The 14,913-nt window shown below is 42.8% G+C and overlaps 1 protein-coding gene across 1 annotated transcript in view; it reads right to left on the bottom strand.

Moving 5' to 3' along the window:
* Positions 1-12,964, bottom strand: part of LOC135517642 (exosome RNA helicase MTR4) — a 52,497-nt gene extending 39,533 nt beyond the window's left edge. Inside the window, exons 1-10 of the mRNA XM_064942137.1 lie at positions 12,413-12,964; positions 11,681-11,824; positions 8,854-8,920; positions 8,649-8,711; positions 8,418-8,530; positions 7,677-7,851; positions 7,286-7,501; positions 6,677-6,775; positions 5,742-5,862; positions 5,457-5,588 (exon numbers count right to left, since the gene is read on the bottom strand). Of these exons, the coding sequence (XP_064798209.1) occupies positions 5,457-5,588; positions 5,742-5,862; positions 6,677-6,775; positions 7,286-7,501; positions 7,677-7,851; positions 8,418-8,530; positions 8,649-8,711; positions 8,854-8,920; positions 11,681-11,824; positions 12,413-12,504 (1,222 nt within the window). The 5' untranslated portion in view covers positions 12,505-12,964. The remainder of the gene's footprint in view (positions 1-5,456; positions 5,589-5,741; positions 5,863-6,676; positions 6,776-7,285; positions 7,502-7,676; positions 7,852-8,417; positions 8,531-8,648; positions 8,712-8,853; positions 8,921-11,680; positions 11,825-12,412) is intronic.
* Between the last annotated feature and the right edge of the window lie 1,949 nt (positions 12,965-14,913).

The raw sequence follows: 14,913 nt of genomic DNA, 5'->3' as shown, positions 1-14,913 counted from the left end.
ATTTACATATTCATTCACACATTTAATTAACAAATCAGACTTGTGTATTGTGCATTCTGCCACCTGACCGATAGAGGAGTCACTCAAAAGCTAAACGGTATCCATCTGACAGAGCAGGGAGTGTGTTTTGTTCTGTCCGAGGCCAATGTTTAATACTTTGTAGAAATACAGAAAAGTACTCATGCTTGATATGGATTCAACGTCATTGGAAGACAAAGTCGTTTGGATGTGATAAGAGTACGTCTTAGCTTCTCAGACATCATCCAACCACAATTTGATGGTGTAAAATAAATCGATTGAGAAAGAGATGCGGAATTCAGCCCCATTCTGTGTGATTCATGCAGGCTTTGTAGGTCTGATGCAGATCTGATTATCATTTCCATATATTCCAAACCACAAAGACTAAGTCACAGGTGTCAAACTCATTCCAAGGAGGGCTGTGTCTGCACTTTCACGCCTCCCTTGTACTTAATTGACCAACCAAGGACACTCATTTGTAGGAACTCCCCTCACCTGGTTGCCTAGGTGTTAATTGGACAGGAAATAAACAAGCAGACACTCTGTCCTCAATGGAAAGGGTTTGGTGTAAGCCAATGTGCATCAGAGTGTGCCTCTCCTCACCCTCCACCCAACTGCCTGTCACAGATGTAGGCCTAACCAGAGCTGACTCTAGTTGAGAAATGGTTCCTCAGGTTATTGCTAGAGGACGACCGATTAATCGGCATGGCCGATTTCAAGTTTCCATAACCATCGGTAATCAGCCTTTTTGGACACCAATTATGTCCGATTACATTGCAACCCATGAGGAAACTGCAGGCTGACCACCTGTTACGCGAATGCAGCTTCAAAAGGACCGTGTGGCTGCGATGAGCCACGGTAAGTTGCTAGCTAGCATTGAACTTATCTTATAAAAAACTATCAATCTTCACAATCACTAGTTAACACATGGTTGATGATATTACTTGGTTAACTAGCTTGTCCTGCGTTGCATATAATCAATGCGGTGCCTGTTAATCTATCATCGAATCACAGCCTAATTCAACTTCGCCAAACAGAAGATTTAACAAAAAAAATGCATTCGCATTTTCTTAAAATCAATACAGAAGAATATTATTTTAAACCTGCATATTTAGTTAAAATAAATGCATGTTAGCAGGCAATATTAACTAGGGAAACTGTGTCTCTTCTCTTGCATTCAGTGCAAGCAGAGTCAGGGTATAATGCAACAGTTTGGGCTGCCTGGCTCATTGCGAACTGTGTTTCTTCCTAACAAAGACCATAATTAATTTGCCAGAAGTTTACCTTATTATGACATATCATTGAAGGTTGTGCAATGTAACAGCAATATTTAGAATTAGGGTTGCCACCCGATTTACAAAATAAGGAATGGTTCCATATTTCACTGAAAGTTTCCGTATTTGACCATATTAATGACCAAAGGCTAGTATTTGTGTGTTTAATATAATTAAGTCTATGATTTGATATTTGAGAGCAGTCTGGCTGAGCGGTGGTAGGCAGCAGCAGGCTCGTAAACATTCATTCAAACAGCACTTTGCGAGCAGCTCTTAGCAATGCTGTTTATGACTTCAAGTATATAAACTCCCGAGATTAGGCAGGCAATACTAAAGTGCCTAAAAGAACATCCAATAGTCAAATGTACATGAAATACAAATGGTATAGAGAGAAATAGTTGAGTCATAATTCCTATAATAACTACAACTCAACTGGGAATATTGAACCACCAGCTTTCATATGTTCTCATGTTCTGAAACGTTAGCTTTTTTAAATGGCACATTGCACCTTTATTTTCTTCTCCAACACTGTGTTTTTCCATTATTTGAACCAAATTGAACATGTTTCATTATTTATGAGACTAAATAGATTTTATGTATTATATTAAGTTAAAATGAAAGGGTTCATTGTTCATTCAGTATTGTTGTAATTGTCATTATTACAAAGATATATAAAAATTGTCCGATTAATCGGTATTGGCTTTTTTTGGTCCTCCAACAATCAGTATTGGCATTGAAAATTCATAATCGGTCGACCTCTAGTTATTGCTGTTAAGTGTCCATAGTAAGGCTGTGCCACGGTCCACTGCTCCCCGAGAAGGCCTACACTGCAGTGAGGACAGTCCCAGGGCAGCTGTAAAACCACATGGACAGAATGACAGAACGAGAGAACAAGCAAACAAACCACAGCCTACGGGCAGGCCACTTGGCTTACGTCAGCTCTCTGGCACCGGGCCCAAATGTAAACACTTTAAATACACACACGTAGACCTACACATACACACACAAATGCATTTCCACACACACACAAACTAGTTTCCATCACGGAGACAAACTCATCTCAAGAGTAATATAATATACACACAGATACCGTTTTGGCTCAGAGATCTCATAACAGAAACAGTCACACGTTAAACTCTAAACACACAACTGCCATTCGACTACGGGCACAAGAGGTGCCTGAGTAGTGTGTAAAGTAAAGTGGTGTCAGCATGACCACACCAGCAATCCATAGTAACCAGGTCAGCACCAGAAAAGTATTCTAATTAATTATAAAGCCCATCTGTCTGATATACTATTTATATAACAGTGTGACTTCATCAGATATCCATTATATACAGACCAAAAATATAAACCGCAACATGTAAAGTGTTGGTCCCATGTTTCATGAGCTGAAATAAATGACCTCCAAAAAGTTCCATACACACAAAAAACTTCTCACATTTTGTGCACAAATTTGCTGCCAAGATAATCCACCCACCTGACAGGTGTGGCATGTCAAGAAGCTGATTAAACGGCATGACCATTACACAGGTGCACCTTGTGCTGGGGGACAGTAAAAGAGCACTAAAATGTGCAGTATTGTCACAACACAATGCCACAAATGTCAAGTTGAGGGCGTGTGCAATTGGCATGCTGAATGCAGGAATGTCCACCAGAGCTGTTGCCAGAGAATTGAATGTTCATATCTCTACCATAAGATGCGTCCAACCTTTTAGAGAACTTTGGCAGTACGTCCAACCGGCCTCACAACCACAGACCACGTGTAAACACGCCAGCCCATACTTTACATTAGCGGCAGGGATGTTGAAAAAGTGTTCTCCAGTGCCAAGTAAGACAACAGATGGTAACCTATGATTAAAAAAGCAAGCCATTTCATATTCAGGAAATGCAGGACTGATATTTTGATGTGCAACCTGGCGCGCTAGAGAATTTGACGACATCTTGCATTTTGGGCAAAAGACTATAATATGGATAAGGATAAGGTCCTACTAAAACTTCACAGCGCTACTTGATGCAGGCATATCCACTGCAAATGGAGCGCCCTGCACGGGTCTGACTACAGCCTACTCCGGTTGTAAAGTGGTGCTATGAAGTCAATATAAAAAATATTAAAAAGTAAAAAAAATACATAATGTACTCACAGAAAGCTATAAGTCCCCTAACTAAAACAATGTTATTTCCTTTAAAAATGTACATTTTTTCCCCTCTAATAGCATTTTGAGCAACAGTTATATGCTTGTGCGTCTCAGAATGCAACTCTACCACCTCCGGGCGCGGGAGAGGGATTGAGAGTTTGCAGCAGAGAGTGAAACAAGCACAGGCAGATACTTTCATAGCCTACGCAATATGTTGAGTCGTGCTATCATTATTGACCAAATAACGGTTTTAGAACAATCTACCGGAATATTGTGTCGCAAAAATCACAGAAAGTTAAACGGGTAAGAGGAAGGCTGCGTCGCTAATTTTCGGGTTTATCGTGAAAGTTCTAGTCAAGCGGCCCGATCCAGTGTCACACAGCTGCCTTGCATGCAAAGTAAGCCATGCAGGCACCATAAGCCGCGTAAGTAAGCCATGACCGACAGTTCCATAAACACAGCCTAGAAACAAATGTCATAAAAGATTCAAGCCCAGTCAGTTCATTAATTAAAAGAAAGCGAGAGAGATTTAGAGAGAGAGTCAGAAGGGGGAGTGAAACGTGGCTCCAATTATGCTACTACCACCCTCTTACACCACAGAGACATAATAGCTAGCCTAAACCTGAAGACAGGCAAGCAGCTCTGTTTCTATAAAGACTACTAATACAAAACTACGTCTTATCCCACAACAGTGCTGCAGCTTATTAAAAAAATAAATGAAACGCTCTATTATGTAATGTGATAAACAGGCATTAGGTTCCGAAGAGAGCAAGACGGAAAACAAAAGTATTTGACTTTCCATCATATAGGCACGTCACTCAAGCGAGAGCACTAGCACCGCCTCGATAGGTCTTGAGGAATTCTTCGGAAAATCCTCAGTATAAACCACACCTTGTATAGTCAGATTGTTTGTGTAAGTAGAACATCTTACACCAGATGTGTCAGTGTGTTGCAAAGCAAAAACAAACCAAGCGAGCGAGAAACGCACAACGTCAAAATATTTGCTCGGGAACCGGAGCACATGCTCAAAAGTCTACTCCATTACAAACAGAATCCTCCTGTGGTCAGGATGGGGGGGGGGTAGAAACCTCTGTTGCCAAGGGCCTGGCTCCAGCCAAGAGAAATCTGCTCCATCTTTATCAATAACACTGTCGTCTCTCCTCCCTCCAGAGACTGACCGGGCAGATGAGAAAGTGCAACACCCATATTCATATCAACTCGATGAGAGATCGTTCACATCATGCCCAGTGGAAAGAGAGCATTTGGCGTTCTTGGATGTTATAACTGACTTCATCGAAATCGCACACAAAAGCATGACGATTCTCCAGCTACGCAGGGCGGACTCTGACACGCGCGTTCTTCACAGTTAGGCCTAACCAAATTAGATCTGCAGCTCAGATTCATCCTGCTGCTCAGGGTTATCTTGCAACGAATCAGCACAGGCTGCATAACCTACTGGCAAAGAGCGCGTAGTCAAGTATTGGGGGGCAAATCTATGGCAGCGTCTGAAGTGGCACCCTATTCCCTATATAATGCACTACTTTCAGTGGCGATGACTCAAATGGCACTATATAGGGAATAGGGTGCTGTATTGACAGATGCCATGCATTTCTGAGTGGTATGTGCGTTCACATCAGCGGATTTAGTTAGTATCATCAGTCACACCAACCCCCCCCCCCAAGGAGAGCGAGAACAGTGAGATGTGTACAGTTAATAGAAAACATAACATTGAACTTCATCTTATACCTGCCCCACCTTTCAAGGGAGTACATGGTTGACTTCATTCGGCAACAAACAGAAGGGGGGGGGGACACACTACCTGAACTTCTCCAATTAAGGAACACCCTTTTCCGTTGAAAAGCGCTTTGCTACGGTGTGCCCTAATGAATTTCCATTTCCATTGGGGCACAGTGTTACCCACATCACTCATTGAAGGAGTAGCTACCGCTATTGAAGTCGAGCTTGGACACCTGCAGGGAGTATCGATAGGCTATTAAACTGTATATCATTATGGGGATAACCATACCTGTGTTGAAGTCGAGCTTGGACACCTGCAGGGCATAGGCCTCACACTCCTTCTTACTGAAGCTAAAGATGATGACCGGCTGGAAGTTCCGCTCCATGATCATTTTAACAATCTTAAACACGTTGGATGGCCCTAAAGAGAAACACAACCACGTTGAGAACAAAAAAAAAGCAACCATTTTGAAACCCTAATTTAGATGACACTGAATCCCCTGACAAAACTACTCCCACAAATACTTCCGCTATTCTGAAAGAACATAATGGTTAAACGGTCTTAGACACACACCTCGTGTCCCTCCTTTGCGCCCCTTGGGGTCCCATTTGCCCCCTCCGCTGCTGCCTCCAGAGTCACCAGTGTCTCTCAGCACCTGCATGGCCGTGTTGAAGTTGTCCTCCCTGAACTCTCCCTGGAGGAGACAAGTCAAGCAAAGGATCAACAGCCAACTTTAACCCGACAAGACACTATACCAGGCAGAAAAACTGGCCCCATTTCACATTCTGCAACAAACTGACTAAGATCTAACCACAACTCAGGTTGGTCTTGTGTGGTGAAGGATAACAATTATTTACAGCATGTTTTATTCCCTGTACCCTTGGTAGTGAGATTGTTGTGTGTTCAGTATCTAATGAGAGTAAACTCTCGCCACATTTTATTTGTTGAAAGTGTGGAATATGTCAGTGATGCCGGATGCATTCTAATCACAAATGGTGCGTGGGAATCTTGGGATATTATGCACCTGGCCCCATTGTTCAGGAAACAACACATATTCCTGGAGGTGTGACTGGTCCGCACTCATAAGCTACTAATTGTATGTTTAGCCTAATACCTAACAGCATGTTTAGTCACTGACCGACATTGTACACCAAACCTAAATAATGAAGTGAGGGGTGTTCTGTTTGTTTCCCGGCACAGAAAGGCATTCTGGGCTGGGTTTTCAATGAGCATGGTAGCACTAAGATTATTTAAATTCTACTGAAACTAGATTGACTAAAGATTATCTTAGTGCTATGAAACCCAGCCCTGGTCAACACAGCACTAGATAATCTTTATGGCTACATCTATTAAATTATTGTACAAGGAACCGAATTAAGTATATTTCCACTGACAGGCTGTGCATTATCTCTGTGTGTGTGTGTGTGTGTGTGTAGTAAATGCAGAATGTCATGTATTATTGTCCTAGCCAAGACCGAGGAAACCTCGAGCTGTGTGCGTTTCCTTACGTTCTCATCCACCACAAGGTGAAGTCCGTCGCCACCTGCTGGGAAGATGTAGTGCTGCAGGGGGGTGGGCCGGAAGTCAGTGTACACCACGTGACAGGGCTGCATGGGGACAGGTGGAAGTCAACAGCATGAGCACCTAACGACAATCCCTGAAATTCTTTTAAACCATTTCATTAAAACAATTACGCTTGATGCATGTCTATACAGTTAACACAAACACGCAAGAACAAGTCAATTGTATGAGCACCTGATGCTTGATACACATGTAAGCAGACAAGGGATATTTTTGGCTGTGTTTTCTCAGCCTTCGAAATGGAGAGGCCGGTGTTGTGGCCCTGCCTTTCTGCAGACTGAGGTTGATCTGGCAATGGAAGGAGACTGGAGAGCCAAGGGGACAGCAGCTGATCACGAGACAGGGAAGGGGTAAGGGAAATGCATTGTAGGGTAGTCCCAACCAGGTCTTGATGAAACTTTGGACCTTTTAACGGTCACCCGACACCTTGGCCCAAGCGATTCAAACCCCTTGACGAGGTCTCTAGTTGTTGGGTTAAGGTCGCTCCGTGGTAGCCTACACACACCGCTAAAAGTTTTTTTTAAACATTTCTTTACCTGTTTGTGAAGGTGGCAGATCCATTCAGCGAACTGCTTGGCGTTTGGAATGGTGGCGGACAGGAAGACATAGTGGACATTGTCAGGAAGCAGGATGATGGTCTCCTCCCACACCACGCCACGCTCGGCATCTCTCATGTAATGGATCTCATCAAAGATGACCCAGGCCACCTCTCTCATGACCTCTGACCCTCGGTACAACATGCTCCTCAGGATCTGAAACACAGAAACAAATGAAATGTCAACATAATCGATCATTTTCAAACTAGACATACTAGTAACACTAGAGAAATGTAAGTACAGCTTAGTCATATCCTAGCTCAGCCTAGAGACACAGTGGAGATTGTTTGCAAGAATAATGTATATATAATGGGAAGCTGTAAAGTCATACTTCGGTAGTCATGATGAGGCAGGAGGCGGTGGGGTTGATGGTGACATCACCGGTCATCAGGCCAACATCCTGGAACTCTTCGTACATCTCTCTGTACTTCTGGTTACTCAGGGCTTTGATGGGGCTGGTGAAGATGACCCTCTGCTTCTCCCTCAGAGCTAGAGCTATGGCATACCTGGATGAGGAAGGGAGAGGGCGGGAAAGTGAGTAAGAGGCTTTTTCTGGTGGGGGCAAAGCCAAAGGCGCAGTCACCGACCTAAGATTTTAGAGGTCCTCCCGTTGGCTGCGGTGACAATTTAGCTGTTTTAATGCTAATTTCCTGCAATTCTACACATTTTGCAATTGCTTATGTTATTATAAGCGGAACATTAGAACAAAATAATTGCGGGGCCATGACAAAAAAAATACTCCTGAATGCATCATTTTGATTCTCCCCGACTTTAAAATTGTATTTAGTGAGTGTCAATTCTCAAAGATGATCTTACAAAAATTCATAATTAATATCTTGTTTTAGTTGTTTAAGTTCATATTGAAAATACCGTTTTGGATGGGAAAATGTTCTTAAAAACAATCCAGTATTTCACTCATCAAACGCGCAAAACATCTGAACACACTCGTCCTCTTTTCCCACCATCTTGCTAACCCAATACATACTGTGCTGCACAGTACATTACAGCTCGGCTTAGTTCGGCCAAACTCAGTAGTGTTAAACCTGAAAGGGTATCAGCATATCAAACTCACTCTGCACAGACAGTCTTTCCTGCAGAGGTGTGGGCAGACACAAGCACTGACTGGTTGTTATCGATACACAGAATGGCCTCACGTTGGAAGGGATCCAGAACGAAGGGGTACTCCTGCAAAAAGAGATCAGTTGGATGTTAGCAGGAACACAGATGGGTGGACTGGAGTCATTTGACAAGGCAATGGCAAGTATCCCAATCCAATCAGTGGACTGATGTACCGTTACAGTACCTTGGCTGCTTTCCCCACACGAGGCTTAAGCTGTTTGTACTCCTCATTGGCTGGTAGGGCCACCTGTCAAGGTAAAGAAAACTGATTTTCAGTAAAGGGAACCAAGTTGTAATATTGAGATATAGGCCTACCACGGTTGCATAAATACATTTTTTTAAATGAAGTCATTAAATTCGTATTTCAAAAGTCCTGTGAGCGCTCTTACCTCATGGTTGCATCCTTCCACTGTCTCAACCGGCTCCACCCTCACCTTGGGCATGCAGTCTGCAAGACTGAAAAAGCGAGTTTCACATTCATCAGTATTCAATCCATTAACCAACCATGATAATAATTCACATTTCTTTGCAGATCATATAGTCATGAAGCTAATTGTGTCTATAACAAGACAATAACACCACACAATAACACTAATCTTGCCTCGCCATATTGTTCTTTTTTTCCTAAGGTGTGCGGCAGTCGGTAGAGATGAAAGATAGCGAGTGTGCAGAAATAGCAGTGGGCTGGATTCGAACCCGTGCTGCAGGGGTAGCTATATCTAATCCGGAGGTAGCCATTGATCACGACTCCGTTCCATTACACATAAGATCAATGGACGGACGAAGGCGTCTTCTGTAAGGGGGGGGGGTTTAACACGCATCGCTTGCGATAAGATTTTGGAAGCGTAAGGGTCTTATCTTATTGAGAAGGAAAAAAAGGTTAAATTAACACACATTGGTAGGGTTGGGGTTTCCCATGTCACAGCACTATTTTACAGAAAACAGACAAAAGATAGCTAATTAGCAAATGTAGTCTACTCTATGTGTCCAAACACCTGTGTAAACAGAATTGATTAACGGCTCATGGTGAAATCATAACGGCATACAGGAACTCAAGTCCTTTTGTTCACTTGACCTAGAATTCCTACCAATCAAATGCCGACCGCATTACTTTGTGCGCTTTGAGGACAATACAGTGCCAATGACACAGCCTGCTACCAAATACTGTGGGCTCTCCTTCTCCGTGGCCGACGTGAGTAAGACATTTAAGTGTTTTAACCCTTGCTAGGCTGCCGACCTTGCTAGGCTGCCTAGCCGTTTGCATCCGCAAACCAGCTGGCCGGTGTGTTTACGGACAGATTCAATCTCTCCCTATCCCAGTCTGCTGTCCCCAAATGCTTCAAGATGGCCACCATTGTTCCTATTCCCAAGAAAGCAAAGCTAACTTAACTAAATGACTAATTCCCCGTAGCACTCACTTCTGTCATCATGAAGTGCTTTGAGAGACTAGCCAAGGATCATATCACCTCCACCTTACCTGATGCCCTAGATCCACTCCAATTTGCTTACCACAATCGCCATCACACTGCCCTTTCCACGTAGGAATACCTACGCAAGAATTCTGTTCATTGACTACAGCTCAGCATTCAACACCCTAGTACCCTCCAAGCTCATCATTAAGCTTGAGACCTTGGGTCTCAACCCCGCCCTTTGCAATTGGGTCTTGGACATTGACGGGCCGCCCCCAGGTGGTGAAGGTAGGAAACAACATCTCCACCCCGCTGATCCTCAACACTGGGGCCCCACAAGGGTGCGTTCTCAGTCCTCTCCTGTACTCCCTGTTCACCTTTGACTGCAACTCAATCATCAAGTTTGCAGACAACACTACAGTGGTAGGCTTGATTACCAACAACGTCGAGACAGCCTACAGGGAGGTGGTGAGGGCCCTCGGAGTGTGGTGTCAGGAAAACAACCTCTCACTCAATGTCAACAAAAGAGATGATCGTGGACTTCAGGAAACAGCAGAGGGTGCACCCCCCTATCCACATCGACGGGACAGTAGTGGAGAGGGTGTTAAATTCCGTAGCGTACACATCACAGACAAACTGAAATAGTCCACCCACACAGACAGTGTGGTGAATAAGGCGCAACAGTGTCTCTTCAACCTCAGGAGGCTGAAGAAATTTGGCTTGTCACCGAAAACCCTCAAACTTTTAGATGCACAATCGAGAGCATCCTGTCGGGGTGTATCACGGCCTGGTACGGCAACGGCACTGCCTTCAACCGCAAGGCTCTCCAGAAGGGTAGTGCGGTCTGCGCAACACATCACCGGGGGCAAACTACCTGCCCTCCAGGACACGTACAGCACTTGATGTCACAGGAAGGCCAAAAAGATCATCAAGGACAACCACCATCCGAGCCACTGCCTGTTCACCCCGCTATCATCCAGAAGGCGAGGTCAGTACAGGTGCATCAAAGCTAGGATCGAGAGACTGAAAAACAGCTTCTATCTTTAGGTCATCACTAACATAAAGGCTGCTGCCAACATACAGACCCAAATCACTGGCCACTTTAATAAATGGATTCAATAAAGTTATCACTAGTCACTTTAAATAATGCCAATTTAATAGTGATTACATATGAGATGAGAAATGTAGGATATTTTATACCATCTATTGCATCTTGCCTATGCCGTACGACCATCGCGCATCCATATATGTACATATTCTTATTCCATCCCCTTACAATGTGTGTATAAGGTAGTCATTGTGAATTTGTTATATTACTTGTTAGATATTACTGCACTGTCGGAACTAGAAGTACAAGCATTTTGCTACACTCGCATTAACATCTTCTAACCATGTGTACGTGACCATGTGTGCTAACCATGTGCACCATGTGTACGTACACCACAAAGCGTGTTGTCACCAAAAAAATACTGTCGGTTGCAACTGTTAAAACCATTGAATTGTTAGATACTACTCCACTGTTGGAGCGATGAACACAAGCATTTCGCTACACCCGCAATAACATCTGCTAGAAATGTGTATGTGATCAATAAAATGTTATTTGATCAGGTTACAGTAAGTGTGTATTTTGCATTTGTGAAATTATTTTTTATGTGATATGAAAGGTATTTATATTTCAAGAACCGTACCATTTAAACAGAACACGTAAGGTCCTTGGAATAAGGAGGTAAGTTAGGCTCTATTAGTCCAATATTGGGCTAAGACCACCCTAGCCCAAAAATATAGCCTTATTCGAAGTCAATCTTACTTGATCTCCTCTGTAGAAACTGTCTCCAGCTTGGACCTCTTCCCAAACACCACCTCATCTGTCCCGTTGTTGTCTGCTTCCCGCTTACTCTTGGCCGCATAGAACTCAGCCTTTCCTCCTTTGCCATTTTTACTGGTCGATTTCCTAATGGAAGGGAATATTTTACGGCAATGTTACTTTAAGACAGAAACAAGTAGACTTTCTGCAGCCTCATATGTTGGTAGGTGTTATTCCTCAGCAATTTCTGGCTGCTATTTGAATATGTAAACTTAAATGTTATCTAGCTGAGGAACATAGACCAGCCAATCTAAATAATCAGATATGAAATCCAGGACAATACCACCACTTAAAAAAAGATTCAAATAGCTAGTCACAACATAGGACTATGGAGAGTATGGAGGGCCAGATAAAATAAAAGTTGACACACTGGACTGCATTCTACATAACTAACATAGTTCACATTCTCAACAAATAAAATGTTGAGAGAGCTTATTCTCATTAGCTAGGTAGTAAACACACAACAATCTAACTACCAAGGGTCTGGGATGGAACAAACACAATGCCGGTGTAAACGTGGGCAATGTGCTGTAGCTAGCTAGATACTGTAGCATTAACATTGAGGTATAACGTTAGCCCTGATGTCCCCTGCGCGTGTTCTCATTTGATAGTTGTCTATGTCACTACTTGAACGAAACATCTCCCTAACTGAGTTAAACCCCATAGCATACGTACCCCTTTTCAGGTACCGCTAGTTTCTTTTTAGTTGAAGTTGTTTGTTCTTCATCAAACACGCTGAACAAATCGTCACCAAAGGCATCCGCCATGATTGCAAGAGGAAAGCACACAAATCCCACAATGCAAATGCATCAGCAATATCACTTCCTGTACAGCATCCGGAAACGATCAAGTCATAACACGGGAAAAATATTTTTGACTCGTTTTACTATTCATAAAACTAGCCACAGCATTATCAAAGACAGTACAGTATGAGGATAGGATAAAACTGCTTCTCCAACAAAAATCCCCTTTCACACTTGTCGGTCATCGGGTGTCTCACGCCGAGCTGCGCATGTGCAAACTGTCGAATTAAAAGCACTCCTTCGATATAATGTTGTTTTTGACGATAATGAAAACGTGTCAGTTTGTCACTCTCGCAAGACTTGAGTAATAACATGTTCAGCTATTTAATACATTGGCTTATATCTAGGTTGTACCTTTAGATTTCGAGAAAATGAACAACTCAGGAACAATTTGTGCTTCTCTCATTGACTTCTCAAACCCCGGTCTGATCTGTTTGTCTGTTTCGCAAGCTTTCCCAAAAGTCTCGCAATGTGCGCGTCGGGTTTTTTCTTCTTCTATCATATAACTGCAGTCCGCAAACCAATGTTAAAAGTGTATGCCGCCACCTACTGTGTTGGAGTGTGTGGTCAATCACTGTTTACAACATTTCTAAATCCTCCAACCTAACTCAGTACTTCTGAGAAAATAAAAAACAGCCCAACTAACTTGTAAAAGACCCTTCCCCATCCCCAAAATCCCTTCCACCCCATTCAACCTCAATGACCCTACACTTCAATCGTTCCATCTCCTCAGCATACTTACAACAATATAACAACATATGCTCCAACGTTTCATCGACCATTCACTCCATACACAAACCATTCATATGCTTGCCAACCAGATGTAATGACGAGTTCAATGTACAATATCCTAAGCGCAATTGAGCAAACACCACCTCTTCCTTCCTAATCTGACCTTTGAATCTTTGTCCACCAACATTACTTCGGAGGGCATGTGAATGCCGGCCCTTGTGCTCGGAGTCCCATCTCTTCTGCCGCACATCTATCAAAATGGCTCTGATCTTACATTTGGCCTCACCTCTACCCAGTGGAACATTAATATCAATCAGATCTCGTTCCAAAGCTCTGAAAGTGAAGAAGAAGAATCTCACTGCTACACCCATTCTCTCAATTCTCCATAATAACATTAATACCTCCAATAGAAGGTCATTCCTATTAGATTTACCAGATGACAAACTATTCAATACAGACATCGAATCTGACCATACTATAATTCTAACCGGTTGTACATCCTTCGCCCATTGGAGGGCAACTATTATCGCCAACAGTTCAACTGAGTATACTGACAGTTCATCTGTTAGTCTTCTACATATCCGCACATCAAATTCAAGAATGTATATGCCTGCTCCTGTGCGCCCACTATCTGGGTCCTTGGATCAATCTGTGAAAAGCGGCAAAAACAAAAGCATAAAAACTTCTACCAATGTAATTGTCAACCAGTTTCCCCATATCACTGACTTCTGTCCAATACTTCCTTTTCTCTATCAAGGTTAGATAAACAACAGGATCTGGGAGCAACCATGGAGGAACATCCCCTATCAACACAGAAGGGCCAACCTCTAACTCCCTCAAACCACTCTCATCAGCAAGCTTTGCAACTGTCCAACCAAAACCCCTGCCTTGTCTACTAGTATATCCCCAACAGTCGTCTAGAACAGTAGCAGTGGGATGCTCAACCTCACAGCTTTTCAATCTAACCCAACAAGCTAATGACAATGTTTTAAACCGTATATCCAAAGGCATCTCACCTGCCTCCACTAGTAAGGCACATACAGATTTTGATTTAAATACACTAATACATATCCTTATTTATATTTTTATTTATCCTTTAATTAACAAGGCAAGTTAGTTAAGAATAAATTATTATTTACAATGACGGCCTACCCCGGGCAAACCCTAACCCGGACGAATCTGGGCAAATTGTGTGCCACCCTATTGGACTCCCAATCACAGCCAGTTGTGATACAGCCTGGAATCAAACCAGGGTCTGTAGTGACGCCTCTAGCACTGAGATGCAGTGCCTTAGACCAATTTTTTTTTATATACTGGATTTTGTACAGCTTTTGTTCCATAAACTATACACCCGTAATCAATTGTCATCCTGACTGGAGCTCTATAAATATCTATCAACGATTGTTTGTCAACACCGCATTCATAACCAGAGACCGAGCGCATACAGTGTATTAGGAAATTATTCACACCCCTTGACTTTTCCCACACTTTGTTACGTTACCTTGTCCTAAAATTGATTAAATAATTTTTCCCCCTCATCAATCTACAGTCATGGCCAGAAGATTTGAGAATGACACAAATATTAATTTTCACAAAGTCTGCTACCTCAGTTTGTATGATGGCAATTTGCAAATACTCCAG

This window comes from Oncorhynchus masou, chromosome 28, assembly GCF_036934945.1.
Source record: "Oncorhynchus masou masou isolate Uvic2021 chromosome 28, UVic_Omas_1.1, whole genome shotgun sequence".
NCBI lineage: Eukaryota > Metazoa > Chordata > Actinopteri > Salmoniformes > Salmonidae > Oncorhynchus > Oncorhynchus masou.
This window is presented reverse-complemented; position numbering and strand designations above follow the sequence as displayed.